The 27,747-nt window shown below is 40.3% G+C and overlaps 6 protein-coding genes and 3 non-coding genes across 9 annotated transcripts; 5 read left to right on the top strand and 4 right to left on the bottom strand.

Moving 5' to 3' along the window:
• Window positions 1-6,626: 6,626 nt before the first annotated feature.
• On the top strand, window positions 6,627-7,800 carry HEM2 (porphobilinogen synthase HEM2; the record flags this gene model as incomplete). Its single annotated transcript, XM_041687532.1, has 2 exons — window positions 6,627-6,845; window positions 6,895-7,800. The coding sequence occupies 2 exons, from the start codon at window positions 6,627-6,629 to the stop codon at window positions 7,798-7,800; spliced, it is 1,125 nt and encodes a 374-aa protein (XP_041541408.1).
• Window positions 7,801-8,457: 657 nt separating this feature from the next.
• Window positions 8,458-10,640, bottom strand: CAS91 (maltose acetyltransferase; the record flags this gene model as incomplete). The annotated part of the gene is made up of 2 exons (XM_041687531.1): window positions 8,458-9,677; window positions 9,749-10,640. The coding sequence occupies 2 exons, from the start codon at window positions 10,638-10,640 to the stop codon at window positions 8,458-8,460; spliced, it is 2,112 nt and encodes a 703-aa protein (XP_041541407.1).
• A 3,023-nt stretch (window positions 10,641-13,663) lies between these two features.
• CRM1 (exportin CRM1) lies at window positions 13,664-17,535 on the top strand (the record flags this gene model as incomplete). Its single annotated transcript, XM_041687530.1, has 11 exons — window positions 13,664-13,729; window positions 13,816-13,845; window positions 13,909-13,981; window positions 14,037-14,108; window positions 14,158-14,870; window positions 14,917-15,688; window positions 15,737-16,207; window positions 16,322-16,551; window positions 16,621-16,999; window positions 17,053-17,224; window positions 17,295-17,535. 11 exons carry the CDS (start codon window positions 13,664-13,666, stop codon window positions 17,533-17,535), a joined length of 3,219 nt encoding a protein of 1,072 aa, XP_041541406.1.
• Window positions 17,536-18,307: 772 nt separating this feature from the next.
• Window positions 18,308-18,893, top strand: YPI1 (PPP1R11/YPI1 family protein; the record flags this gene model as incomplete). The annotated part of the gene is made up of 2 exons (XM_041687529.1): window positions 18,308-18,545; window positions 18,598-18,893. 2 exons carry the CDS (start codon window positions 18,308-18,310, stop codon window positions 18,891-18,893), a joined length of 534 nt encoding a protein of 177 aa, XP_041541405.1.
• A 499-nt stretch (window positions 18,894-19,392) lies between these two features.
• Window positions 19,393-21,813, bottom strand: AKAW2_30957S (shugoshin family protein; the record flags this gene model as incomplete). Its single annotated transcript, XM_041687528.1, has 5 exons — window positions 19,393-20,525; window positions 20,584-21,122; window positions 21,174-21,609; window positions 21,671-21,753; window positions 21,812-21,813. Coding segments are annotated over 5 exons (2,193 nt in total).
• Window positions 21,814-22,267: 454 nt separating this feature from the next.
• On the top strand, window positions 22,268-22,827 carry AKAW2_30956A (DASH complex subunit DAD2; the record flags this gene model as incomplete). The annotated part of the gene is made up of 3 exons (XM_041687527.1): window positions 22,268-22,514; window positions 22,575-22,634; window positions 22,691-22,827. 3 exons carry the CDS (start codon window positions 22,268-22,270, stop codon window positions 22,825-22,827), a joined length of 444 nt encoding a protein of 147 aa, XP_041541403.1.
• Window positions 22,828-23,945: 1,118 nt separating this feature from the next.
• On the bottom strand, window positions 23,946-24,017 carry AKAW2_t30011S. Its single transcript has one exon. It is a non-coding gene; the product is annotated as a tRNA-Ala (tRNA).
• Window positions 24,018-24,243: 226 nt separating this feature from the next.
• On the bottom strand, window positions 24,244-24,315 carry AKAW2_t30010S. The gene has a single exon. It is a non-coding gene; the product is annotated as a tRNA-Ala (tRNA).
• A 1,140-nt stretch (window positions 24,316-25,455) lies between these two features.
• Window positions 25,456-25,527, top strand: AKAW2_t30009A. Its single transcript has one exon. It is a non-coding gene; the product is annotated as a tRNA-Ala (tRNA).
• The last annotated feature ends 2,220 nt before the right edge of the window (window positions 25,528-27,747 follow it).

Raw genomic sequence — 27,747 nt, 5'->3', positions numbered from 1 at the left:
ATAAGAAAAATAGATAAAATATATGATTTTTTTAAAAAACTTTATTATATAGAATATATTATTAAAGTTATATTATATAAAATTAATATTCATTTTAATTTATATAGTCTGCTTTACTAATATCTCTTTATTATATTTTTTTAATTTGATTAAAATTTAATGAATATTAAATATAATTTTAATCATATTTAAATATTAGCTGATTTTAATCTGAGTTTTAATTAAATATTAATTAAATCTAAAATATTAATTAAATCTAAATTTAACTGATATTTAAATATAACTAAAACTAGATTAAACAGAAATTAAAATTAGATTAAAATTTTTCTAAATCTTATTTATTTTAAAATATTTTCTAATAGAGATTTCTTTTAATCAATAATATAATTATTCTGGAAATGACTGCTTAATAATAATATCAAGTTTAAATATTATTTAAATAATAATTATTACTAATCTAGATTTTATTTTATATATATATTTATTGTTATTATTTAAATCCCTTACTTATTTTAATATATATATATAGAAAAAATATATCCTGCTGATTAATAGTACTTAATATTTAAAATAATCTCTAAAATATTATATAATAAGCTTCCCGTGTTTCAAGATTTATAAAAAAATATATATAAATATTAAGCTCTTTTATAATCAATATATTAATAATATTAATTGAAGTTAAATTATAAAACTTATTTTTTTCTTTATTTTATTTTATAATATTAAAGATATTAGTCTTTCCAGTAATTATCAAAAAAAAGATTAATTTTAATAAAATAAATTATTTGAAATACAGCTGCTTGTTGATTTATATAATAAGTTATAATAAAATATTATTATATGAAATTAAAAAATATTTTAAATTATTTAATTAAAAGATTTATTTTTATTAAAATTCTATTCTTGAAGAACATCTATAAATATTATTAATAATAAAAAAAATCAGAATTTTATAATATATACCAGTTATATTAGTTTATAATCATAGAATAATAGTTTTTTATTATAAATTAATACAGTTAAATAATCTTCTATATTAAAATTTTAGTAAGGAACTCTAAGAGATATCAGATTAAAAAATTTATTAATATAATAAAAATAAAATCTAAAAGAAATTTTTCTAGAAATTTAATTAGATTATATCTAAATCAAGTTTAAGTGAAAAAAAACTTATTATTAGATTAAATATTTCTATCATTAATAAAAGACTCTTAATTTTATTTATAATTTTAATAGAAAGTTTAGTTCAAGAAGGTAGAGTATATAAAAAATAAAAAAAATATTTATAATAATAAATAAAAATCAGTATCAAGTAATAAATAAAAAAAATTAAATTTTAATTTATATTTTATTTTAGGAATCTTTCCAGGATCCTGAGAATAATAGTATTTTATATAAATTAATTTATATTAAATTTAAATAAAATTAAAATATATTATAAAATTTATATTAAGATTAAGATTAAGTAATCTATAAATAACTTTTAGTTAATTATTAAATTCTATTAACTATTAATATCTTAAGATATTTAATATTAATCTATATATTTTATTTATTATTAATAAAAGTATTATATTAAGATTTTATATTAGAAGATTTTAGACAGCTGAAAAAAATTTATTTTAAAAAATTAATAATATTTATAATTTAAATTTATATTAAATAGAATATATACTAAGTCTCTTTTAAAGATTATAAGAAGCTGTAATATATAAAAATTTTTTATTATATTTATATTATTTATTTTTTTAATTATGCAGTACAGCATAATAAAATCTTTTTAATATTAATACATTAAACTTATATTATATAGTAAATATATTTAATTTTTAATAGACCTCTATAGAGCTTCTACTGAAAATATAAGTAAATAAAAAAGATAAAGATACTAATAATATTATAAAATTAATAATTTATTAAATATAATATAATTTTATACTGTAAAATAAAAAAGTCTGATATTATTTTAATATTTATAATATTTAATTCCTGAATAAATATAAGATTAAGATTAAATTTAAACTAAATTATATATTATATTTCTTATTAAAATAACTGGAATATTATTTTCTTAATTATTATATTTATTTATATATTATATTAAATTTATAACATAAAATTAGTTAATTTTAGCTTAGTATAAATTAAGAATAAATATACTTTTATTATAAAAATATTAAAAATTTAATTAATATTAAAAATAAATAGCTCTGAAGTATAAGATAATAATAAATTTTTATAATATATAAAATAAATAATATTAATATTATTATTTTTATATTTAAATATTCAGGCATAGTAAGATGATCTTAAAATTTTATTAATTTTAATATAAAATTAATTATTTTTATTAATAATTACTTCTGTTTCTAGAATTGAATTTAAATAGAAAAAATATAAATTTTAAAAATAATATATTATTATTTATAATATTATCTGAATTAGTACTGGCTTCAGATTTAGATTCAGATTATTTATTATTAGAAAAATAATCCAATTAATTATTATATTAAGTCTAGAAATACCCTAAAATAAGAATAAATATATATTAGTTTAAGATATTATAAATAATAAAATATTAATGAAAGAATATATCTGCAGATTTGATATAATTAATAAATTAAAAAACTTTATTAATAATCTGGTGGTCCGCCATAGTTATTATATAATAAAAATATTAAGTAAATCTATTAAATTTAAACTAGGTTTAAACTTGAAACATTCTAAGAAAGAGTTTATAATATATTAATTAATAAGAAATTAAAATTAAATAATTAAGATAATTCAGTATCAGAATAAATATAAATATAAATATCAGATTATTTATATAATCCACAGAGATATTATATAACTGGATTTATTTAATATTAAAAATAAATATATTACATGCTTGAGCTTATCCTGAGTTAGGATTTCTTTGAAACTGTCTGAGCTGTTTTTCCAGCTCCAGTCTGATACCCTCGTACTAATTTCTGACCCCCTCGCAGCTGTATCCCCATAAGATTCTGCCTAACTTAAAAAGCAAGGCTTATCTAGACAGGAGTAAGCCTTACCTAAAAGAAAGCGAGCCTTCCTCTAAATAGAAGGTAGACGATGTGGTGAGCGGAGGCTGGTATAGAGAAAGCCTGGCTGGTATAGTAGTAGTATTCCCCTATATTAACTATAATCTAGATAAAAATATTATTATATTTCTAATATATTTTAATATTATTATAATCCACTCTTCCATTATATTTTAATGAAAAATTCTTAGAAACATATAATATAGGAGATTTTATAAATAAAAAATTGAAAGACTCTAAACACTTTTACATAGATAATTTTTATAAAAAATAAATAGTTTTATTTATAATATCAATATCTAGAAGGCAGGTATAGGAGTTGTTATTAATAAATTTAATAATATTTAAAAAATATTAATTACAGTACTATCCAATACAAGTAAAAGAATATAATTATATATAGAAAAATATAACAAAACTCTTTCTTGGAAATATAAAGTAATCTATATATAAAAATTCAAAGTTATTTACTACTAGAAAGTCAAATATCTTATATTATTTATATAATATTTATTTCAAATTATATAATGACTTAAGAAATTTATTATATATATTATTTTTCTGGAAGCTGTCTGGCAGCTTAATATATATTAATTTATATAAATCTAATATTAGAAATATAATAATAATATTAAAATAATATAAAATCTAATAAAATTTAGCAGTCAGAGTAATAAAAGCCTTAAAGCTAATATTCTTAATAATGTTTATATATATTTCTTTAATTTAAATAATCTTTGCTAGTATACTGCTTATATTTATTTAAGAAATATAAATAAATTTATAATATATTTTATATTTTTTTTACTGGAACCGTGAAATACTGGTTAAAATCATAAAGAATTATTTCTAATATCTAATCTAGATAATAAGAAAAAATAAAAAATTAAAAAAATTAAGAATTATTAATAATATAACAGCCAAGACTATTACCTGATTAAATAAAAAGAATTATTAAATAAATATAATCAATAAATTTCTAATAAAAACGTAGTAAATATATAAGAAAATATTAGAAAATATTAAAAAAAATATATTAAAAGCTATAATAATGAAAAAAAATAAAAGAATATTATTAAATAACCTATAGAACCATGTCCAGTTGTTAATAATAAATTAATTAAATAATATTTTATTAATATATTAATAAATATATTTTAAATATTATTATAAGATAACAGGCCGTGCCTATATATATTAATAATTATAATTTATTATTATTTAATATTAATTTAATTATAATCTAAATATAATTTAAATATAAATTATCTTTACAACTTTTTTAAAGCTACTAAAAATTTTTAAAATATTTAATTAAAAATAATATTCAGCTTATTATTATTAAACTACAAGTAAATTATAACTAAAATATTAGTATAAGATAATTATTTTATTAAAATTTATAAAATAAAGCTAGGATTACCGGGTATAAAATATAATTTTTTAATATTAATTTTTATAATCTTGTAATATCTGGCTAAAAATATTTTATAATTAATAATATAATATTAATAAAATATTAATGTAATAATTTATAATTAGACTATCTTTTATATACTAATTTCTAAGTAATTAAAAGACTATAATACCAGTAATAAATTATTATTATTTATATAAATATCTTATTTAAATATATAATACAGTTATTTACAGTATAAAGAATATCTTTATTAAAATTTATATAGATATTATTTTTTTTTATTTTCTAGATTATAAAAAAATAGATATAATACTAGTTTAAAAACTTAATTGATTTAATAATATTTTTTAAACTTTCTGCAGGAATCTAACTAAATTAATTTAAATATAAAAAAAAAATCTATAAATTTATATTATTTTATAATTACTGTGATAGCTATTATACTAATAATATAAAATAATTTTTTTTAATAAAAATATAATTAATCTTAAAAGTCTTCTATACTTTTATTTTATTAAATTTAAAGTTCTTTACTAAGATATAAAGGTAATATATATATTATAATTATTATAATTTAAATATTATAATATAGATAGAATATGATTAGTTAATTATTATTTTATAATAATAATAGTATATTCTATTAGCTATATTAAGAAATCTAAAATAAATTATATAATTTAAAAATAAATAAAATAAAAATAAATATAAAAAAGCGCTTAATCATTGAGTAATTAATATATAATAATAGAAATAATAAAGTATTAATGAAAATTTATAAAAAATAAATAAAATAATACTGAACTACCAAAGAAATAATAATTCTGGAATAAAAAAAAGAAGGAAAAAAATAATATAAAAAAATCTTTTATTTATATTATTTCTTTATTAATTTATTTATATTAAATACTTTTGAAATTATATAAAAATAATATATAATTTTATTTCTGTAGTATTATTCATAAATCTTTTATTTTTTATTATTAGATCTATACTATTCTAAATTAGAAATATATAAAATTATTTCTAATATTTAAGCTAGATAACTCATTTTAATAAAAAAAATATTCTTTATAATAGAATAATCAAGTTATCAGGGCCTTGGATATTAAAATAATATATTATAATAATTATAAAAGTTATAAGATTATTAATAACAGTTTTATATTTTTTTAATATTTATAAAATATTGATTTTTTTATAATAAGTTACTGATTTCTTAAGAATCAGTCTATTTTATGGATATAGACTATTTTTGTTATTGTTAAACCAATCTACTGTATTTAGTGGCTGATTTCTTACCTAGTTGACAGGCTTTCTACCCTGACAAGTAGATCCTATCACATTTGTGCCTTATTAGTTTCTATTATATCATTTAATAGTAGGTTACTCTCCTGATTCAGCATACTTTCATTCAAAGATAGAGAAGTATTCAAAAATATATCAAGACAAGATTCAGTCATTCAGAAATAAGCAGATATATAGATGAAAGGATATCTAGACAATATACTGAAGTGAGATCCGGAGAGAAGTAGATATAAATTGATAAAAATCAAAGAATATGTTGAAGTTAAATTCCAAAAAAAAAGCAGATATAAAGATAAAGAAGTATTATAAAATATGTTGAAGTGAGATTCAGGGAGGGACAGATGCCCGAGATGTTAGACTCAATATATCTTTATTTTATTTCTATGTAAATAACAGTTTTCGAATACTATTTTCTACGACATTGCCTATAGTAATTTTCTAAATCCTTAAATCTAAAATTTTCAATATGTTAAGCTGTTGAGTATGTATTTCTAATTGATATGGTACGGGATGACCGATGTCTCTTACTGTGCATCCAGACAACACTGACATGCCACAGTTCCATGTCATTTTAGTAATCAGACGCTCCTGGTAAGCTGCGCCTCCCAACGGAAGATCGTTCGGACCACTTAAGTTTATTCAATTCTGCACATTCAACTGCGTTCCTGCCACGTACATGGCCAGAACAATCAAAGTCAATATTCAACACTTTAACCCTATACGCTGGCAACGTTCTTCAGAGCCCAATATTAATTGAAGCAACAAACATTTTGCTCAACCGTTAAAGCAGAAACCGAGTTCGACCGTTCTACTCAATATAGACTCATCTCATCATGTCGTTTTCAAACCTTGTTTCTGACCTTGCATTCAGAGACGCTCAGGATGACCGAAGTTCTCAAATATCCCATGCACGGTCGCAAGCCACCGCACGATCATATACCAGCACGGCTGCGACCAGCGTTAGCATATCTGGTGACATATCTAGCCAGCTTCATTCTGGTTATAGTCACCCATTGAGTAGATCATGGCAAGCCGAGAAGCAGTTGACCAAGGTTCGTATTGCGATACAGTCCTGTAGTATCATGGTCTGATTGTGTGCAGGAGATGCTCATCTATCCCCTATTTATTACTGATAACCCTGATGAAGAGACGCCTATTCCATCCCTTCCAAATCAGTATCGCCGAGGGTTGAATCGATTAGTTCCCTTTCTAAGACCATTGGTACAGAAAGGACTGCGTTCCGTGATTCTGTTCGGTGTCCCTTTGCATCCATCTGCAAAGGATGCGCTGGGAACCGCTGCAGATGATCCGACCGGTCCAGTAGTTCAGGCCATCCGCCTTCTTCGTTCGCGCTTTCCTCAACTTTATATCGTGACGGATGTCTGTCTTTGTGAATACACCTCACATGGTCATTGCGGAATACTACGTGAGGATGGGACGCTCGATAACGCACAATCCGTTGATCGGATTTCAGATGTAGCCCTCGCCTATGCTGCCGCTGGTGCTCACTGCGTGGCTCCGTCAGATATGAACGACGGCAGAGTCCGCGCCATAAAGCTCAAGCTTATTGAAGCTGGTATCGCTCATCGTGTCCTCCTGATGTCCTACAGTGCAAAATTCAGTGGATGTCTATATGGTCCCTTCCGAGATGCCGCAGGCTCTTGCCCATCCTTCGGAGACCGCAGGTGTTACCAATTGCCTCCAGGTGGCCGGGGGCTTGCTCGGCGAGCGATACAGCGCGATATTGGGGAGGGTGCAGACATAATAATGGTGAAGCCCGCTAGTAGCTATCTGGATATCATACGGGATGCCAAGGAGCTTGCCAAAGACATGCCAGTTGCCGCATACCAAGTTAGCGGAGAGTATGCCATGATACATGCAGGGGCCAAGGCTGGCGTTTTCGATCTGAAGTCAATGGCTTTCGAGAGCACAGAGGGTATACTACGGGCAGGAGCTGGTATCATTGTGAGCTATTTTGTGCCCGACTTTCTGGATTGGCTTTCTTAAGCTATTGTGATAAGACCGAGCTAAATCATGACTGTAACGAGTGTGCCCATTTTGCTGTTTATCCCCCCCTCCCCATTATGTTTTTGTCTTTTGCATGTCAAAGTCCATCTATCTGACTGGGCCTGTCGATCGATCGAAAAGCATCAATTTGTTGCTTCATTTCCCTTTGAAACTAAACGGAGGAAAAACGCATTGCCTCTTTTCCTTTCCCGCTTGTCCCTGTTAATCTTATTATATTTCCCCATCTCTTGCTGGCCTTTCATAAATTTCCGATACGCCACATTTTGGACAATTGATGATTTATGTCCGCCCAAATCCTACTTGAAGTCTGTCATCGAAATCAATGCTTCTGTAAAGATGTTTGTGTGTCTAGCTGCTTTGATGTTGAGGACAAGATTATATATCATTTCGCCAATTTACGCCTGCGGACCACTCATGCTATCAAAGAATACAAAAGCGGTCGATGGAAAAACTAAGGTTATGTCAAAGCTTCACACCTTGTGCTCTGAGCCAGCCAGATCTCTCAGAGAGGATGCAGAGAATAAATCGGTATAATTACAAGCGAAGCTGAAGGTTGATGATAAAGACAAGTATAAAATATTTGGTATCCTGAAAGCCAAAAACCAGCTGGTACGTACCAACAGATCTGCACAAAAATCACATATAGCTTGGCTTTAGTCCCTGAAAACCATAGGCTACGATGTCTGACTTTACTACCTCTCCAGGAGCGACATACGCCCCGCGTCGTAGTCGAACACCAGGATAGATCGTACAGCCAGCCCCAACGTAGCAATCTTCCTCGATTGTAACAGGGCGCCCCTGATATCGACTTTGTGAGCCTTTGCGTTCTTGCATATTAGCATGGGCCATTGATGTAAGTATGGTAACCCGGGGACCTATCCAGGTATGGGCACCAATGGTTACAGGACAGTCATCAACAAACAAGCAGTTTTCTGAGACCATGACATCTTCACCGATATGCACGTTGTACCCATAGTGACAGTAGAAAGGTGCTTCAACTATAGCACCTTGCCCTAACGACCCTGTCGAACGAGATGAAGTCAGACCAGGAGGTGAGTTGATAGCTGAGCCTGGAGGAACAAGCACTTCCTTCAGCAACCGACTTTGCTCCTTAGTGCTTAACCCCGAAATAGGGTTACAGGCGTTATTGAACCGCCATAAGGCGGCCTTGCAGCGATCCCTTTCTTCCACGAGGTGAACATCATAAGGTCGGTAGAGGTCACCACGTATCATCTTATCTTTTTCGGTGTCCTCGGTCGATAATGTACGAGTAGATAACTGATGTTCGATGCTTAGTGCCATCCGCGCCTGAGCCTGGGGGCTATTAGTGTCCACGTTCCCTGAATGTGCTGATCGTTGATCTATCCCTCCTTGGAAGAGCGGGACTGCCCCGGGTTTGGAATGACCTCCATGAGAAAGCTCTCTGATAGGAGGAACGATTGGGAAATCAGACTTAGCAGGGCCTTCCCGGGATAACTCATGAATCGAGGGGACCTCGCGGTAATCAGGCTTTGCCACATGATCGGAGATATAGGAAGGGTGGCCTGTGCTTCCCCAGCTGCGTTTCGTCCATGGACCGCGACCGGAATTAGTTCCTGTGGGACTAGTATTGAACGAGGCAGTTGCCCGGTCGCTTTCGTCTACAACAATAGGCCTGATTTTCCCTGGATCAAGTTGTTCCGGCAAGGTTTGTTGCCGGTCATGCTGACTTATATCGTGGACATACTGAGAATTGACATCCAAATAGCCTTCCTTGGATTGCAGAGGAACTGGAGTTTTCGAATTCGACGGCTTTTGCCAGGTGCTTCGGGAAGAATAGCCCTCACACAAAAAGCCCCCCCTGATACAGTTGTTGCCTACAACACCGGTGAAGTTAGATCGTAACCATACCACAACACAGCTACGGAAACCATATCACCAAACTTACAGGCAGGATGTTGTTCATCGCACTTCTTTTTCCTCCTCCGACAAGTCATGCAGCCTGTTTTGGTTCGGTTACTAAACACGCGTTTTCTCTTGGGTGCAACTTGTACGGCTGTCTGGGGCCGCTCCTGAGGAAGTACAGATAGTGAGGATGGCTGCTCACTCTGTGCTGGCCCTTCCGTTGGACGACCGCTTGTAACCCCCCAATTCTTTTGAGACGTATCATGGCCATTGGCCTCGCGCTGAAGTGCCTCAGCCAATTGAGCATCGGATGCGTCAAACTGTTGTGCACGCTGGGCTTGATGTACCAGCTGGGAATCATAATCATGCCATGTTGTATTTGCGGGTGGCGTCCGAGTATCACCCCCATGTTCCTCTAATCGAGGCTGAGTAGAAGGGGATGGGTGCTTGGTTTCGCTTTCACCATGGGACATGCCGGTGTCGTTCGACGTAGATGTCTGAGTGGGGGGTTGGCTCGTATCATCCGAACGTATAACCGGGCTTTTCGGAGCCCTGCGAAGCATACCATGGCTTTCTTCTTGTTCCCCAGATTCCGACCTTTTCCGTTTGCTTTTGCTGGGGCCCGACGAGCCACTCAGGGAAGGTGACCGCTGAGAATGAGGCTCTTCTGGTTCATTAGCACTGTTGCCACTCTCAGCGTTCCCATTCCCCTGTATTTGTTCGTCGAGGCGAGATTGCGCATCTAAACCATTTCGTACGATGACATCGGAGGATTCAACGGCGCAATCGGTTACAGCCGGTGTGGGCACAGATCCCGCAGTAACCGAGGGCTCTTTTCCGTTCACTGCAGTAAATCGAGAAGGGCTATGGTCCGCCCTGGGCGCTTTTTCGGTGTCTTGATCATTCATTACCGATGTAGAAGCCACTGTTGCCATGGTAAATGAACAGCTCAGTGTATGGATGGTTATAGATCAGCGCGGATGAAAGTTGAACTATCCGACATTTGCTTTGAGGACAACGCTCCTTGTACCCGATGATGATGATTACCGCCACTTACTGGCTAATGGACGATGGAATCGCTAGACGCGCCTGTCTGTATTTGCAAATTGCCCAATATAATCTTGTGAATTATGCGCGCTGAATTGAATCATTTGTGGTCTCCAAACAAGCACATCGAATTCAGTCCCAAAGGGATGCAAGCTCAGGAAGCGGTGCAGGAGATTTGAAGCGGAAACATATGTCGTGCAAGTCGACTATGCTGGAAAGAGAGATAGAGAAGGCTATCGTAGTATTTGAATATCCGGTCACTTCCTAGTAAATAACTAGGTGACTTGTATGACTACCCCTAGGACTGTGCCACTAAAGAGGCCAATCTTGAGTTGTTGTTGGGCTGGGGGAATGCCCGGCAGTAGAGGCAAGGAAATAAGTGTTTTAGCGCAGAAGTAGGAGCGAAAATGTTTTGGACATTGCAGGGAAGGTCGCGAAGAGAAAGGTGGGAAGAAGAGAGGAAAATAGAAAGCGCGTTCCTCGCTTTGGAAGTAAGAAAAATAAGGATAGAGGGAAGAATAGCAACTATGATGCGCAGAAGGTTACGTGAAGCGAGTAGAAATGCTAGATTAAGATGGTAGATTGAAATGGGGGAATGTCTGGCCGTCTCACATCAATTCGCAGGGATGGATTCAAGATAGGGCGGTTACTAAATAGAAAAGAGGGGAAAGGCGTCAAAGGAAAGAAGGAGGGGAAAGTGTAGTGGCCGTGGTCGTACTAGCAGTGGAGAGAAGATGGATAGGCAAACGATAACAATTATAGGTCAGCGAGTAGTATGTCGAAACGGACTCCTAGAACGAAATTTTTTGCCGCCTGCAGGTGGGAATCAAGAAACGAGGCATTTCACTAAGGAACCAATAGTACCTAGTTGCAAACCCCAGGAAAGAAAAAGGAAAGACGAGCAGCCGTAAGGAGGGGGGGCGGGAAGAAAAATAGTAATGTTAAAGAGGTAAACGACCAGGGGAGTCGAAGTACTAGCAGTACCTTAGTGGGATGGATGCACTGTAGAGTTGGAGTCGTTCATTGGGTGTCGTACATCCTGGCAGAAGGATGCGGCTGCCAGCTGGCCGCTGAGCACTCGACAGGATTGAAGTTGGCGCGCGATCGGCCATGAGCGGCGCGAAGCAAATGGTTGGCTACCACAACCCCGGCAAGCAGCTTCTGGTTGGTTGGACGTGAAGTTAAAAGACGCATGAGTTTGAGCGATGGCGCGCTCAGGCGACACGCCACCTTTGGGAGGGGGGAATCGACTCGCCTTGGTTCGGTGGCTTTTGCACTGCCGTCTGCTCTACCCGCGAGGGAAGCGCGGCACGGCGGCCGCGGAAAAGGTTCCTGGTGGGTCGAAGCGACCTGCGCGTTGACAGCCTGAAATGGTGGGTGTGGAACACGCTTACACAATAGCTCGGTCGCTTACCAGCGCTGCCTTTTCCCGCCAATTATTCGCCATTGGCGCAGGAGGGACGCGGTTGCGGTTAGTACGGCACAGCACCTGTCTTTCTTCCCTCTTACCTACCGCGGAACCCCCTTCTTCTCACCCACCCCCCCCAAAAAGTCTGTGCTATCGTCCCGGAAAGCTGAAGTTGGCAAATCTCACCCACATCTTGATTTACCAGTAAACAATTGGGTATTACCCTCTTTGAATGATGGGAATTTATTATACTTCGTATTAGTAGGAGCCCCCATCCTCCCTCTTTTATGAAGGGTGATGTGCCCTATATTGTGACATGATCAGCCACGCACATCATTTCATTCACGTTGAAGTAAATTGTATCCCAGCTGTCCTTTGTACGTCTTTGCAAACCAGTGTCCTAATGACCTCAAGTACCAATCATTAGCAATGTCAAAAAACTTCATCTGTTCTAAATTTGCCAAAAGTAACATGGACAGATATTCTCAGCTTCTGGCTGTATTAAGTTATGTAATCTACTATAAAGTGACTGAAGGGTTGATTAGGTGTCACTGGTATCCTAGCACAAACCATGTGTCTTTTTTTATCCACTCACATCTCAATATGGAGACGAAAGCCATATCCTAAGAAAAAAAAATTCTCCATATCCATTATTGCTAGTCCAACTAGCCCTATGTTTAAATAGACTTTGAAGCAATATAATATATTATAGGCCCATCTTTGGGACGCCTATGATATGCGCAGCTACCCCCCCCAGGATGTCATATTCGGGCTCATCATAACTGTAAACTCAGAAAAGAATGATCTGGTTACTATAAGCAAGCTCAACATACCTAGATCGATTCTACAGTAAGCCTGAAGACCTTTCATAATCGACATACTATGCAAAAATCTCCACATCGGTATTACCACTCCACAAGTATACTACATTGTGTAAACTTAAGTAATGAAAGGAATAGGTACCCCATAGTCTAGGTATCTAATTCTACAGCTAGTACTACAAATCCGGTAGTTAACTATTTACTGTATCTACTTATAAGTTACTAACTAGCTATAGGTCAGAGCTCTAATTGATGACTAAGGCTAAATGGAGATACATCGCACCGGCCCGATAGAATAGCGCCAACAATCCGAGAGACGCGCTGTTCTCACCGCCAGTACTCCGTAGTACGCATTGTTTTTTTCCAGAAATATCCATATCCCAAAGCCAGAACTCTCATCATAAATTACAGCCACCGTACCCCACTTTACCAGCTGCTTCTCCAAGGCTGCTGCATCTTCAGGCAGGAGTTTGCTCCAAGCTCACCCTACCTCCGACGAACCCCTCCAAGGAAGCCTCTTACCCCGCCATATATTCTGCCAACCTATTCTTTCTTGCTACGCCGTCTCGTATCTACGGCCTTCTCTAGACCCTACTGAGTCTTCATCTAGACCTCGCTTGCTTGAATCGTCTATTGAAGGCCGAGGAGCGCAGCGTACAGTACTGTCAACTTCTGGGGCGGAATGTCTGTTTCCATACAAGAGTTGGACAACACAGTCCGGGCCTTCTATGAGGGCAAGGGTGATCTGGTATGTCGCAAGGAGCTGGGCGCTTATGACTTTCAATGTGTGTCCTCATGATTAAGATGTGAACTGACCTGGTATGCGACTCACAGCAAAAGCAAGCTCAGCAGACCCTGACGGAGGTGAGTGACCGAATTGCATAGCACATATCATTCATCTAGCTCTGACTTGTTTCCGGCGACCAGTTCAAGCAAAATCCGGATGCTTGGTTAATTGTGGGAAATATTCTCCAAGAATCAACATACCCACAGACAAAATGTGCGAGACGATGCCTCACTCTATGCTGCAGACGGCCGTGCGCTGATAGAATCAGATCTTGCTCTCCAGGTCCTTGACGATGTGATTATGACGCGATGGAAGGTCTTACCCAGGGAGCAATGCCTAGGTGATTTCTTTAACTAACCTCGATTGTCAAACTATTCTAACATCCTCAGGTATTCGGAATTTTATTGTCAACTTCATCATCGAGAACTCGAAATCGGAGGACAAGCTAAGGAGTGAGCGAGCCTTCCTTAATAAGCTCAACCTGGTTCTCGTTTCCATCCTGAAACAAGAGTGGCCACATAACTGGCCAACTTTTATCAACGAAATCATCTCGTCTTGCCATACCAGCCTGTCCATCTGCGAGAATAACATGGCGATTCTTCGTCTACTATCCGAAGAAGTGTTTGACTTTTCCCAGGATCAAATGACTTCGGTCAAAGCGAGAAACTTGAAGACCTCAATGACGCAGGAGTTCTCGTCCATTTTCCAGCTATGTTCCGAGGTCTTGAACACGGCGAACCAGCCAAGTCTTGTCAAAGCTACGCTAGAGACTCTGCTTCGTTTCTTGAACTGGATTCCTTTAGGATATATCTTCGAAACTCCCATCATAAACACCCTGCTGACGCGGTTTCTGGATGTTCCTGAGTTCAGAAATGTCACACTCAAGTGCCTCACTGAAATCGGCGGGTTACAGATCGGCAACCCGTACAATTACGATGAAAGGCTGGTCCATATGTTCACAGAGACGCTGACTGCAGTTTCAAGAATCATCCCCTTGTCCATGGATTTGAAACAGACCTATGCTAAGAGCAACTCGAGGGACCAAGAGTTCGTTCTCAATTTGGCACTGTTTCTTTCTAGCTTTTTTAGCGCTCATCTGAATGTGAGTCCTCATGGCATAACAATCAGGTTCATGCTAACTCATCAAGCTGATCGAAAAATTGCCCAACCGTGACTACCTCACCCACGCGCATTTCTACCTCATTCGTATCAGTCAAATCGACGACAGGGAAGTCTTCAAGATCTGCCTGGAATATTGGACGAGACTAGTGCAAGAACTGTACGAAGAGATGCAGCAGCTTCCAATCACAGATATCAATCCTCTGGTGAGTATGGGTGTTAGCGGCCTGTCGAACGGAGGTGCACCGCATCCCAGCACGTTGGCCAACTATCCTCTCCGGAAACACAAGTACGAGGAGGTTTTATCAAGCCTTCGCACAGTCATGATTGAGAAGATGGTGCGTCCTGAGGAAGTCTTGATTGTTGAAAATGACGAAGGCGAGATTGTTCGCGAATTCGTCAAGGAAAGTGACACCATCCAACTTTACAAGACGATACGCGAATGCCTGGTCTATCTGACTCATCTGGATGTCGTCGACACAGAGAATATCATGATTGAAAAGTTAGCCAAGCAGGTTGACGGGTCCGAATGGTCCTGGGCCAATTGTAATACTCTCTGCTGGGCCATTGGTTCAATTTCCGGAGCCATGAATGAAGAGACCGAGAAGCGATTCCTGGTCAACGTCATCAAAGATCTCCTTGGTCTTACCGAAATGAAGCGTGGAAAGGACAACAAAGCCGTCGTGGCCAGTAATATCATGTATATTGTCGGACAGTATCCGAGATTCCTGAAAGCGCACTGGAAATTCTTGAAGACCGTGGTGAACAAGCTCTTCGAGTTCATGCATGAGACTCATGAAGGTGTGTTGGTACCCTGCAGATGGAAAGTCATTAGCTAACTCAAACCAGGTGTTCAGGACATGGCTTGCGATACATTCATCAAGATTGCGAATAAATGCAGGCGGCATTTTGTTGCGCTTCAACCGGGGGAGAACGAACCATTCATTGAAGAAATTGTTCGCAATATGAGGAAAATTACTTGTGATCTTTCTCCTCAGCAGGTCCACACTTTTTACGAAGCCTGTGGCTACATGATCTCGGCACAAGGCCAAAAGGGCCTCCAAGACCGACTAATCGAAAATTTGATGTCCCTGCCTAACTCAGCCTGGGATGCCATCATAGTGCAGGCAAACCAGAACCCCGCTATACTTCAAGATGGCGAGACGATAAAAATCATCGGAAATATTATGAAGACGAATGTCGCAGCATGTTCCTCTGTGGGCACTTACTTCTATTCCCAGCTTGGACGGATTTATCATGACATGCTCAATATGTTCCGTGCCTCCAGCCAGCTTATCAGTGACGCTGTAGCGCATGATGGTAAGGATGTCTTCTTCTGTCCCCGCCACACTCTTACCTCTCGTCATTCCCGTTTCACTTCACCCCTTATGCAGCGAGCATGTCACTTGTTAGGGCTTTCTGACCATTATATAGGCAACATTGCAACGAAGACCCCGAAAGTCCGGGGTCTAAGGACGATCAAGAAGGAAATACTGAAGCTCATCGACACCTATGTGCAGAAAGCCGACGACCTGGAAATGGTAAATGCAAACATGGTCCCTCCGCTCCTGGAGGCCGTTCTCGTCGACTACAATCGCAATGTCCCTGACGCGCGCGAGGCGGAGGTCTTGAACGTCATGACAACGATTATTCACAAGTTACACGTAAGCCAGCCCTACTAGATGACATTGAAGCCTTGCAGGATTGATATGAAGCTGACATGTGCTATCCAGAATCTGATGGAAGACAAAGTCCCCTTGATAATGGAGAGCGTCTTTGAATGCACACTAGGAATGATCAACAAAGACTTCCATGACTATCCAGAGCACCGTGTTCAGTTCTTCAAGTTGATTCAAGCTATCAACTTGTACTGTTTCCCGGCATTGCTCAAGCTCGATGCTACGCAATTCAAGTTTGTCATCGACTCTTGCATGTGGGCCAGCAAACACGACAATCGTGAAGTCGAGAATACAGGTCTCACAATGTGCCTTGAGCTCATGAACAACATGGCCGACACTGATGCTCAGACCTCAAATATTTTCTTCCAACAGTTTTACATTCCTATCTTGCAGGATGTGTTCTTTGTCCTGACAGACAGTGATCATAAAGCCGGTATGTAGTCCTTGTTCCTGTAGACAGAAGTGTGCTAATGTCTATTATAACAGGGTTCAAATCACAGGCCATGCTATTGTCGCGCATGTTCTACTTCATTGAGTCTGGCAAAGTGCAAAACCCGATTTATTCTCCTGAGCAGGCACCCTTAGGGACATCCAACAAGGATTTCTTGCAGGAATATGTCGCGAATCTCCTACAAAATGCTTTCAAGAATCTCCAGGAGTATGTTCTACCCGATCATGAGGAGCATATGGGCCGAAGGAAACCGAATGATTGGCTAATATTTTCCCAGAATCCAAATCAAACAATTTGTTGTTGGCTTGTTTGCATTCAATGACGACTTTAACAAGTTCAAGACGCACCTGCGTGATTTCTTGATATCACTGAAGGAGTTCTCCGGTGATAACGCAGACTTGTATGCGGAAGAAAGGGAGCAAGCCTTGCGGGATGCTAAAGCCGCTGAACGAGACCGAGCAATGAGGGTAGGTGGTCTTTTGAAGCCATCCGAAATGGATCAAGAGGATGAGCTATGACTGGACAAGGAACTGCGTTCCGAAGTTGCGCTATCAACTGCCGATACCACAGCGCATGGCAATGATCCCAGGTCTTTATCGGCAAGTGACTGGTTTGATGGCTGGTCATGTTATGGACTCTAAGTTTGAACTAATTGCCATTTAACGAACAAGAAATTATCAGTGCGTATTGGGTTTCTTTCATCATATGGTCCTCATGTAAAGTCAGTCTTGGTGCTTCCAGAGCGCAGCGCGATATTCCTCCGCTCTTTCCTTCGTGCCTTCCCTCAACAATCAATTTGCAGTGACAACATATTTGAAGCTTTCCACCCAACGGAATAAAAAAAAAAGAAAAGAAAGAAAGAAAAGAAAAGAAAAGAGGTAGCCAGGCGCTGCGGTGACAAGGTCGTAGAAATTCCAAAAGGGAGCATGAAGTAATGGAACATAGATATATTCTCTCGGAGGTGGCCATTCAACTACAAAGAGGTCATTCTACTTAAGGAGTAGTCTAGTATAATCCAGAACAAAGAACAAGCATTCATTATTCTACACATGAATACTTGTTGTGCAAGTAAACCCCAACGTCTATCAGTATAGTTGAGCGCGTACCAGAAGCGAAAAGGCGGTGTGCGGCCGGCTTCTTGCTGTGATGCATCTCCGTCAGAAGCAAACCCCATTTATCTGAACGCTCTAATGGTCCAAGAGACATTATAGCCCCGACGATAATAAACTTTGTCCCATAACAGCATCAGGACGCCTCTCCGTCTCCGGAGTTGCGCCAATATTGAAGTTTATGACCATGTCTCGGACTCGCCAAATACCGTCTGAGCCAGCAAGTAGTTCTCAACTGGAATTGACAGAGGAGCATACCAACACTTCGTCAGCTATTCCAGGTCCAGCAACACTGAGGTTAAGAGCAGCAGATGAGCCTGCTGCTAACCGGCCCGAAATGAATGAGGGCACCTCCCGACGTATACGCTGGAGTGAAGATGTCATAGATAACGAAGGAATGGGAAAAAAGAGTTCCAAAGGTAATCCTTCCCTAGCCAGTGGATTGTCCGAGTCTGTGCTCACATATGGCAGTGTGCTGCATCTATCACAAAAGCCGACCTATTGGCGATAGTAGCTCCGAGTCCGAATCCTCGGACTCCAGTACTTCTAATTCGGACACAGATAGCGACGGCGAAGCGGCCTGCCATAGAAGGACGGGACACCGCCCGCCTACAGGGCAGGGAGAAGACTATGCTTCTTCTGGTCAGAGGCCTCCATCGAACAGAGAAGGAAGAACCTGCCGATCAAGTCACCGAACGAGGAAAACGAAACGAAAACCAAGCCCAAATGCCTATGAGAAAATGCCAAAGACTACAAAGGGCCGTTAAAATATTCGAGATCTTTCGCAGACCAATGCTGTGATTCATCCTCAGTATCCAGCAGTTAAGGTCTCCCACAATAGTGTTTGTTATATGCCATAAGAGGATTTATCTTAATCACATGCAATGCGATAACGACATCAATTGATACGCCCCATCAAATCTGCATTCTCAGTATCGTACAAATGGAAACCCACACTGACTATCAAGGTTAGCCTTTTCTTACCTGTCCCCTGAGCGTCCTTGGATAGCACGGATGTCTCATAGTACTTCTTCTAGCATGATTTTTCAAGAGGTTATCTATACAATAAACGTAAATATTACTGGGTGGTTGAAGATGGTGCAGGACATCAGACTGAGTTCAGAAGGCTTGCTGGAATCTGTACAGTACTAGAAAGCGAATAAAGGGAATGAATGGATGGGGGGACAATGAAAGAAGTGGTAATGCTGTGATTATAAAGGGTGAGCCGATTGTAGACTCCGTTTATCAACAACTATGAAGTATATTTCACAGCATCATGCTTTTTCTTCTAGCCATAGCAGCCGCGGCACGTTGCCCGCGCTTAGTCCGCCCTGATTCGGCCAGCCTCGAAGTAGACAAGTCTGCTCCAGTACTCGCTTCTGGTTGCTGTGTAGGAAGGCTCGGTCTGACGAATTCTTCAAGAGATCTGGTCGAGTATGAATTACCTGCACGGGCCTCTGATGGAGAGTCATCTTGGCTGTCTATGCCTATATGGCCGTTGTTTGCTGGTTGAAGTTCACCTTTTCTGGATGACTCGGGCTGCGAGGAATGCCGTCTAGAATTCCGAGCTGTAGCAGGTCTGGCCTTGCACCCAATAGGGGGGACGTTCCTCGCAATATCATTACCAACCATCTGCGACGGCTGCGTCTGACAATTGCCATCTTCGGCCATTACTTCATCGACTTTACTACTCCCAGCCGCCCAGTGATGGGGATATGCCCCTGTAGACTCGCAAATGCCTTCAGGTGCCATATCGCACTTGCTTGCCGGAGAAGTCTTCCGTTTCCTCTGAGATACCGAGTTCATTTGCTGGGTGGATGAATCTGCTGCTGCCTCTGTCGTCGATAATCTAGGTTCTTTGCCTGAAGAATCCGAGTTTCGCGGTCTTCGACCATTCGATCGCCCATTCTTGCGCAGGTCCTCATCCTCGTTCGAATCCAGCCGTGCATTGAGAGAGCTAGAGCTTCGTCTTGGGTGATCGCCAACTGCTGCTATCAATTCCTTCGTAGGTCGCCTCATCTTGTCTCGTAAATTTGGCTCCGCATAGCTCACAATGGCTCTCTGACGCCTGGAAGGCCTTGTTGGGCCGGACACCTCAGGCATATTCCTTGGTCCGCTCTCAGTTTCTAGTAGCGTCGACGACTGCGTGTTGGGCTCGGATTTACCCATGGGATTTTCGTTAAATCTCTCTTCATCTGTGGACTGATAGATTCGACACTGTCCAGGCGTCAACTCTTGCCTCGACTGCTCGGGATCCGTGCTCTTTTCGGGGGGTGTTTGGGACAACCCAACTTGCCCATCCTTTTCACGAACGGAGGATAATGTGCCCTTCTGGTGCTTCTCTTGCACCATTGTAGTATGTGCTTTCGTTGGGCTGGTCACATTCATGTTCGTGCTTCCTACATCATCATTAGCTGATCAAATCTCAGTATTGCGGTGGCATGGCACAGCACATACTATGCTCCAATGCTTTCCGTTTTGCCAACCTGTGACTCATTGCCTCTTCTGTCAAAAGCGATGCCTTCCCTCTCGATGGGCTATCATCAGCCTCTGAAGACAGCGACTGCTCGTTGTTGCCCACCGGTGAAGGTGACTGCATGCTTGTCCGTGGAACGTCGGATTTTCTCGATAACGATTCTATTGTGTCTTCGTGATGCACCGAAATTTTGCGCTTGGCTCCTGGGCCAAAGATAGCCCCAGGGATGTTTCGTTTCGAGGTTGCCCCGTGATCCATGCTAGGACTTTCCATTTGCTTTGATGCTAAGTTGGGCCTTTTTCTTTTCCTGGTTTCAAGAGTTGGTGGCAAAACTGCCTCGTCCTCGTTCGATATGTACTCGTCGTGTCTTGGTGCCTGCTGCGCATTCATGATATCGGAAGTATCATTCGTAGAGGAGCTGTCGTCCGCTGTGTCTGGCTGCGTGACTACAGGTTCTTCCGGAGTAGGAGATCGCAGATTATCGGCAGTATTATATCGGATATCTTGCAGCTCTTGCGGCCTGTTCATAGTAAGCATTGAAGATCCAAGGCTCGGGGTTTCGTTTCCATACTCTAATGTTCTTCTGGGGTAATATTTGTCTTCCAGGATGACAGGAAGCCTTCCATCTTCGTCTTTCCCATGATTGAGCTCATCATCAGCAGCCTTCGGTTTCCAATCCGGCAGTGCCCGATGTTGGCTTGAATCTCGAGGATTCTCTGCACATTTGCTGTAGAACGTGCGCGGAAGTGCGCCAAGGTCAGCCACCAGGTTGTTCAGCTCCGCCAACTTGCTGTCTAGTCTCGTCTTGATGTCGTAAACACCATGCTGGAGTAGCCGGACAGCCTCAAATCTCTCTACCTCCTGGCTAAGGCTTATTACTTGCTCCCGAAGCGAGACATTTTCTGAGAGGAGATGAGAGACTTCAGATTCCAGGCTGCGAATGCGGAGGGACTGTATCGAGTTTACTCGGGCGATCTCACGATTCTGTCGCACAAACCGTCGTTTTACTGATGTGGCGCTAGAGTCAGCTTCAGTAAATTCCCAGCGGGGAGGGGTTGCGGTGCTTACAGGCCTCCATGTGCTCTGTTGGAGCTGACGATTCATTTAAGCGAGCCATACCCGGCATAAGGAGGCAAGACTGCGGTCGATTCCTTTAGGCAGTCAATCGCCCAGAGACCATGTATATCAGAAGTAGCAAAGGCAGCCAACATCCACACTTATCCTGTATTGTAGATAGTATCTTGCCTCCTTATCCGAATCAACCGGTGAGTAAACAAGAGTGGGTGGATGTGGCCCCGTGATAGTTGACAAACGCGGGTTGGTTGTTGACAAATGCCCTTATCGGGACTAGTGTGATTGCTGTCGGTCTGCGACCGCTCAAATGGTGCATCATAATAATGATAGAAGCTAGCCGCAATGAATCATTCACATATTACCTTTCAGTTTATCATCTAGCCGCAGCTCCCTTTAAAAACCGACATTCTCGTGTAATACAGCTCTTCACTATATCTACAAGCCACAACTGCAGTCTTACCAACTAGCGTGCGGTCTGTGCAGCCTGCGTCTTTCACTATTCACTATCCGTCAATATACCCCGCCTCTATTGACTTCAAAGAGGGTCAGACATCTACAAACCGCGGCCAGTAGCATCAAATCTTCTACATCATGGCATACATGTCTCGTACTGCTTCCATGCTCCCTCCCGGATCCTCGGCCACATCCTCGTTTCGTCAGCCAAACCAACAATCTACAACAATCTCACAGCAACAGTCTTCGGTCCTAGCATCCCGCATTGCAGCAAAAAGGGCTGAACTAGACAATCTGAGGCAGCTCCGTGATATGAGTGCAGCGCTGGCTTCGCAGATGCAGGCTTTACAGGACAAGCTGGGGACCCTCAAGGATGGCACAGAAGGTTTGTCAATTCGAATATCATGGTGGAGTATGACCTGATTGACTCTCGTGTTGGCTGTAGCTGTCGCGTGTGTCCTTGCAAACTGGGATAATGTACTGCGGGCCATCAGCATGGCCTCGAGTAAGTTTGCTCTCTGTTGTAGATTTGCTCTCAAACGATGCTGATCAAATAAAAAGCGAAAGCCGCGAACTTGAACCCATTGATGGAACACACGCCAGATTCAACTACCAAAAGACTACCGAATGGCTCACCTATGCCTGCTACTCTGGTACGGATACCCGTTTCAAAGCAGGAAGAGCCTCCTAGCCAGTGAATCACTGTGTACAATATATTGGCTCTTGGCTCGGGACATGCATAATATGCATCCACAGACGTCCTTTGGCAGGTGACCCAGTGCCTGTGGACGGGGTCAGACTCTCATTGGCTTAGCAGGTGAGCCGTTATTTGCATGGTCGAGTACAGCAACGGGGTCCACAGGAATATCAGTTACAAGGAGGCCGGGATGCCGCCTACATGGAATCACAAACTACGCGCTGGACGTCGTGGATGTTCTTGGTCATCTCTGGCATTGTCTGAAGCGACGGTATTGGATGCAGAAAGTTCCAGTTGTTTGTCGTAGCGAGCATCTGGCGCAGGATATGGGAAAGGTGGTTGCTTTCTGGTTGCAAAATGAGCCTCTCCTGGGGCTGCCGGAATATCGCGTAGGAGAAGAGTGCCTGAGGATAGGTTTATTGCCTTAAGGGGGCAGTTGTCCGTCAGGTCTAATCTGTCAGTGGACAGTTGGGGATAGCCCGCATATCAAGGGATGATACGGATATCTTTCTCGCATACTCCATGCCAGTTAATATTTCCGCCGTGACTGTTTCCTCTTCTGAGTGACAGGCAGGGGCTCTCTCCTTGACGGATAGGTTAAGCACGGGTTACGATCCAGGGAATTAGAAGGGCTTTGTCTATCAGTCTGGCGCCAAATATGGCTTCCAGTGGGCTACTTACATCAACGCCCAGTAGTTTGCTGGGAATCGCGCATGCGTTGTCGATCTCGATTTAATAGAAAGGAGTCATCCATCTGGTCTCGGTAGAGGACAAGTCCGTTTCATCTCTCCGTGGGCCTACCGTAGAGACCGTTGTCATGTTTAGCTTACATCTGGCATGATACGGGTTTGTTCATTAAAAGTGTGCGAAGGCAAACAACATCAATTTCATTTTGGAGGTTTTGGTCTTGGGAATCCCGTTGACTTCCTCTTATATCCTTCGAATTATACCTACTCACCGAACTTGACCGCGCGTGGTTATGATGGAATAACATATTACAATGGTGGTTTCCTGCAGCTGTTGGACTAAGTCATTGTACTTTGCAGTTTGGATACGGATTCCAGTGCACTCTAAGAGTGGGGGGGAAAAGAAAAGAAAAGAAGAAATTAAAGCAAAAAATGGAGCTGCGGGGAATCGAACCCCGGACCTCTCCCATGCTAAGGGAATATTATACCACTAAACCACAGCCCCATCTTATACATACTCAGCTTGTTTTTTAGTTATATGAGGTATTTCATTCTGCTGCAGAAAGTTACGCATGCCGCAATTATTATAATCGCAAGACATCATTATCACCTTAGGTGGGCTGTATCTTATCTATCCATAATTTCATATACATGCTCAGTGCATATATCATTCAACACGTATACCACATTAATACGGAACACCAAAAAATATAATCAAAAACACCAAAAAATGGAGTTGCGGGGAATCGAACCCCGGACCTCTCCCATGCTAAGGGAATATTATACCACTAAACCACAACCCCTTTATAGTGTACTTTGTCAAACCAAATGCTATATAGTCCACCAATCTGTACGCATCGCGGTAGATCACTGATATCTATGAATATTCTTCCAAACCTTAGCCCAACCCCAGACACGTGGATGGTCTCGGTTGCAATCAGTAACACCCATCAACTACCTAGTCGCTTATGTGATAAACCGGGTGATGTCTTATGGTACAGTCTCCTGCCACGGTTTCCTATTGTTTCCGGGGAGTGGCCAGTTGGGTATTCAAGCAATTAACCGTTAGGAATCAAGAACTACCTTATTAACTTCCTTTATACATTCACACCACCTAGTTCTGGCTGGCAGTGTTATGTGTATGATAGGGTCTGGTGCCTCTCTTTGAGGACCTCTACCTAGTGGGTCTGCCTAGATGAATCTATACATGATACGCGTCCCAAGCTCCTGGGCTTGAGGTCCGGGCTTTCCATTAAATGGCCGTGCGGTTGGCTTGTTTGCTGTAACTGGGTCGTCTACTCCTGACGCGCACTTGGGCGGGTTCTGGGGATGTTGGTTTGGGTGACATCAAATTGGTGTTTGGTCGGCGATAACGTATTGGCAAGTTCATCGTAGGTATATATATATATATACTACGTGTGTCAACAGTGGACGATACGAGTTACCATATCATACTGCCCGTCCCCTTTAAATGGGAGAAAAGTATTCCATGGTACCGAGAAAAACGCCCGAGCAAGAAGAAATCCCTAGACCACACTACCCCATTTCCAGATATCATGACAAGGTGCCACCTAGCAGAGGAATAAACACAAGTACCAGGTGTTGCTGTTCACACGCTGGGAAGCTGGTAGACCCACTTGGTAATCGCAGACAAGGGACTGCCATCGTGTTTTTCTCGAGCCTGCAATAAAGCAATGGTCGCCCGTGGCAAGAGTCCTACACATCGATGAGAGCTTTAAGAATCTGTCCAGCTCCAATCCTTCGTGACACCTGCATATTTTGAATGTCCTCCGGAGGGCCAAAGCACCGACTAAAACAGAACCCGCAGCACAACCCCACAGTACCTGCTTTAGCCCGAACATCTCACTCAACGCATCGTTGAGTACACATAAAATCAAACAAGAGAATTCAGTTCTTAGATATATTCCACAAACAACCAATATGGGGCTGTGGTTTAGTGGTATAATATTCCCTTAGCATGGGAGAGGTCCGGGGTTCGATTCCCCGCAGCTCCATTTTTGCCATTTTTTTTTTTTATTTCCTTCTCGTTAATCAATCGGCAATGGGAATGTGACTCTCCATGTATAGTAATAGACGCATACACACGCCCTCATGAGTCCTCAACACTCGATGAAATTTTGCACGAAGGCACTGGAATAATGCTTCAATGACACCAAGCCCACACGTGTGTTCCTACACATCCATTGGGGCTTAAGAACCATTAGATAGAAGTTGCTATTGGTGTCTTAATTGTATCTATCCATCGCCTGGCTCCAGGGTACACAGTCCCTGGTCATCAGTATACAAGATTCTCAGGCCCCCGTAGAAGAGGCAAACTCTATACCCTGGCTAATATTACGACACAGCTTAACAATAGGATATCAATCGATACACTTGCTGCTTGGATGATTCAAATAGGTCAGGACTGATAAAATGAATACGACACTTTCATACTTAGCATTGCCATGCCATCTGATGTACCCTTTAAATTTGCGATGTGATCGAAAGACATCGTGTTGGCTGGGGTCGGGGGAAAGGGGGTGACCAAGAGGTTGCGTCGCAGGACATTCCAGCTCCTTCTCACACGGGCAAACTACGGGGTGGTCTTAAATAAACCAAGTAGGTTCGACGCCTGCTGCTGCCATGTGCAGAGACCCTGTACGCAATGGGCGGGTAGGGCGGAGAAGGCAAGAAATGATGTTGTGTCTGCAATTGTATGGATTTGACTCCCTGCTGCCACGCCAATACACCCTCTGTCGGCATACATATCTCATGTAGCCTACCGTTTACAGGCCGGCTCATTGCTGGTGACAATCCCAGCAAGATCCTATGGGTGTATGTATATACGAGTGATATAATATCTTCCCATAACCACTGAGTACCATCACGGAGCAATACTAGTCAGTTACTGTACAGCAAGGATAATAGTGGGAGGAGCTGCTGACGTTGTGAGCATGACCACCACCACAGTGACCTGAAGGAATGTATTATCCGATGGTCCAACCATAAGTGCCGTTTGGTGTAGATTGACCAGTGACTACAGCAGGTGCTCGAATTAGAATGCGCTGGGGCCACCAGCAGCCGTGCAGGTAAAAGCCAACTAGGCCAAGGTAGGCAATAGACTACTGCAACTAGGAAGGGATGGGGCAAAAGGTTAGCCACCGGTCACCCCCTCTTTTTACTCCACTTGGCCTGCCTTAAACATGATAATGATCATAATAATTATAATAGGTATCGTACCGGGTACCTCGAGAGTCGATAAATACTTAATACTTACCTTGTTACGGTAACAGTAACAGCAGCAGCAGCAGCAGCAGCAGCGGTAGTCAAGTTAATATAGTAACTTGCTTACAATGATTTACATTGTGGTACAGTGGTGAGTGGCACATACTAGTTAGCATTTTACGATATACCAGAGACTTTCAAGAGATACCATTTATCATATACATCATAGGTATGCTCTATTGGGGATAAGTTTTGGGTAGAGAACTAGTATCGACAATCTACCCGTAAACCCTACAACGCCGTGCCTCCTGGAGATTGGGCCATGCTCCCCCCTCTTTCCCCTAAAGGGGCTGTGTGCATGTCACTGGCGTCTTTGGGGCATTTGGCTACCCATATAGATATATATAATATACTAATATGTAAAAGCCAGTACCCCCCCAAATAGTTCCCCGTTCTTTACGTCTGACTTGGCCCTGTGCGGACTGGGTGACCTGGAGGCTATGCTACAACACACTGGATGAAGAACCCGTTCCGTATCCCTTCCCATTCCATCACAACAATAACCCTTCCATTCACCTCACATATCTCATCGGTTGTCATCTGACATAGATCTGGATCCACCGGCTTTGATCTACCCTCATATCCTTGGGTAGGTCCCTTTGCTAGTGGGGTGGCCTTGCGTGACCCTCCTGTTTCGCAAGAATGAGACCGAAGTGGATTATTATGGTGTGATGGCCTTAACCTTTTCATATATAATGAACTTCCACACCGATTTTCCATCACATCTGCTAGCTCTTCTCACGCTCTCCCCCCACTCAAACAGGAAGTCACTCAATGCTAACCAAAAAGAAAAAGCATTATCGGCAGTAGTAACCATTCTCATTCACGGAACAAGAGGCCGACTAGCAACCCTCAAATATCACTATTCGAAGCGCATTCGATTACCCCATATTTGGTGACATGTCATCGGGACAACAGTCCCTAGTCCTGTTTTGAGTTACTCCACAGCC

This window comes from Aspergillus luchuensis, chromosome 3, assembly GCF_016861625.1.
Source record: "Aspergillus luchuensis IFO 4308 DNA, chromosome 3, nearly complete sequence".
Taxonomy (NCBI): domain Eukaryota; kingdom Fungi; phylum Ascomycota; class Eurotiomycetes; order Eurotiales; family Aspergillaceae; genus Aspergillus; species Aspergillus luchuensis.
This window is presented reverse-complemented; position numbering and strand designations above follow the sequence as displayed.